Raw genomic sequence first — 2403 nt, 5'->3', positions numbered from 1 at the left:
GTGCTGGCAGAAGGGGACAGAGGATATAGTGGGGATGGAGTGGGACAGTGGAGTGCCACCATGACAGAGGGGACAGACCGGCCCTGCTCCTTGGAGGGGGCAGCAGCATGGGGGTGCTGGCAGAGGGGATGAAGGGTACGGCAGGGCAAGTTCTGGCCCCTCCCCCCTCCCTTGCTCCTGGGAGGTGGTGGCAGCACTCTGTCCCCGCCTACCCTTCCCGCCCCACTGTCATCCTTGATGGGGAGTTCACTAGTATATATAAAATACTCTGTAGAAATCTCGTCTACAATAGAGGGTGATGGCATTAGTTAGCCCAGGGCTCCCTTCAGTTGGCAGCCCCTGGACTCCCACGTGGCCGCTGTTCCCCATATCTCTTTGGCTAGTGCTGCAGTTGTAGTCTCTAGTTTTCTCCTGTCTTAGCTTTCAGTCCTTGCTTCAGCCCAGGGTTGGTACAATGCAGCCCATGACACTGGGGGAGCCTACAGCACTGTGCAGCAGGGGAGATGAGGTGGGGGATGCCTGCACACTATGTGTAGTGTTGTGTGTCAGGGAAGGCTGCTTGCATGCATGGTGCAGTCAAGGTGGGGTGCACCAAAGCACATTGCCCCTGCAGGTGCAGCCTATGTGGTATAGCGTGTGGCCTCTGGGAGCTTGTAAGTTGGGCAGCCCTGTGTTAGCCAGTAGGATGGAAAAGCTTTGTACCACAGCTATGTAGCTGGGTGTATAATTAATTAAAATTAGTGCTCTAGATTAGAACATACTATTTGAATCACTTGCCACTTAAAAAGTTTTTCTTTTTTAGTTATAATGGACAAATACCAGGAGCAGCCTCACCTTTTGGATCCACATCTAGGTAGGAACATTTTCTCAGTCTGTTTTTTTGTGTACATGCTTTGACAAGCTGTTAAAAAGTCTGTGTTTGCCTTTTGAGGCTACCGTGGTCAATGGTATAGCAGGTTGCTGCACGCTGTCTATAGCTATGTACAATGGCATAAATAGGGCGAAGCTAACAGGGCAGCCACCCCAGGTGCTGACCTTAGGTGGGTCACAAAAAAGGGCTTCTGCTGGCAGTGACACTATTGCAGTCACAATCACATGCCATCCAGAAGTCACTGCCCCTCTGCTCTGGGCGCCTGAATGCATCCCTGTGCTACTGGCCAATGTGCTAGCTCTTTGTTATCAGAGAAACAGCAAGCTAAATTTGCGTGATTTACTAATGCTTCCCTTTTTTCCTTCTTTAGAGTGGATGATGAATTTATTATTGGATATAGTTCGGGACAAAGAGTCTCCTCCTCCACTAGTACATCTGGCTTTTAAATTTCTTTACATCATTACTAAGGTAGAAATAAGATGTAACATTGCACAATTGTAATAATGTATTCACTTTGAACAACTTATTTGGTTACAGATTTTATTTTTGAAAATATATAGAGTGATGTTCATATTTTATAACATTGCCTGCAGGTTTTTTTAATGAAAAGCAACATGGAGACTGCAGCTTCTTGACTTTTGCTGTGATATTTTAGATAAGATATAATTAATTTCAGATAAGTTTTAAAATATGGTTTAGAGAATCACTCGTTCTTTTTCATATCATTGAGCCCAATTTAGGAGATTATTTTACAGACATTTTCTTCCATTTTTGGCCAAAATAATTACTTTCCCTTATTTGCATTCCATGACTATTTGTAGTTGCTGCAGCCTTTGTCTGGAGAAGAAAGTAGCTCTCATTAGCTATCTCCTAAATGTGATAAGTGCTGGTCACTTAAAAGAAGATTATTGCAGTGCTGACAGATATTCATTTTATCTCCTCTTTCTGTGTGTTTTGTTTTTCTCCTACCCCAACCCTTTCTAAATGTTTTTTTTTTTTTTGATTGCTTTCTTCCACTTTGTTCCCTGCATATACTGTCTTGCTGATTGGTACCTTTTTCTCATAGATATTCCGATCTCACCAGTGTGTCTGGTCCCAGAGGGTCAAATCTGTGTCCTTTCCTCATGGCTGTTTTGTAGTTGGTCTACTGAAATGCTGATTTCAGCAGTAAATATAAACACGTGTTTTGCTATAGACATATGCAACTTTTAACTGCATTAAAGAAGAGAGGGAGTTGAATGTCATAGATCATGGTGGGGTTTGTGGGGTGTCAAGAATGTTGTTTGTGTTTATTTCGCTGGTATGGCATGTGTGATCTTGCTGGAAAGCCAGTGTTATTCTGTATCAATTTAGATTGTTTTTGTCAGTGTATAAGTTCTTTTATATATGCATATCTTTATTATTTTGGACATGGTTTAGGCAAGGAAGGGCTGGATGCATATTTAAAGACAATTCCCACCCCCGATCACTGACAGAAGGGTCCTCTGGTGGGATGGGCCCCAAGTTAGTGTGTGTGTGTGTGTGTGTGTGTG

General features: G+C 43.5%; 1 protein-coding gene across 1 annotated transcript in view; it reads left to right on the top strand.

The window, feature by feature from the left end:
* The window catches only part of TBCD (tubulin folding cofactor D), a 281185-nt gene that overhangs the window by 7684 nt on the left and 271098 nt on the right, over positions 1–2403 (top strand). The window contains exons 2-3 of the mRNA XM_019502452.1: positions 803–853; positions 1242–1339. Coding sequence (XP_019357997.1) covers positions 803–853; positions 1242–1339 — 149 coding nt within the window. The remainder of the gene's footprint in view (positions 1–802; positions 854–1241; positions 1340–2403) is intronic.

Source organism: Gavialis gangeticus, unplaced genomic scaffold (assembly GCF_001723915.1).
Source record: "Gavialis gangeticus isolate Ggan-Ray unplaced genomic scaffold, GavGan_comp1, whole genome shotgun sequence".
Taxonomy (NCBI): Eukaryota; Metazoa; Chordata; order Crocodylia; family Gavialidae; genus Gavialis; species Gavialis gangeticus.
This window is presented reverse-complemented; position numbering and strand designations above follow the sequence as displayed.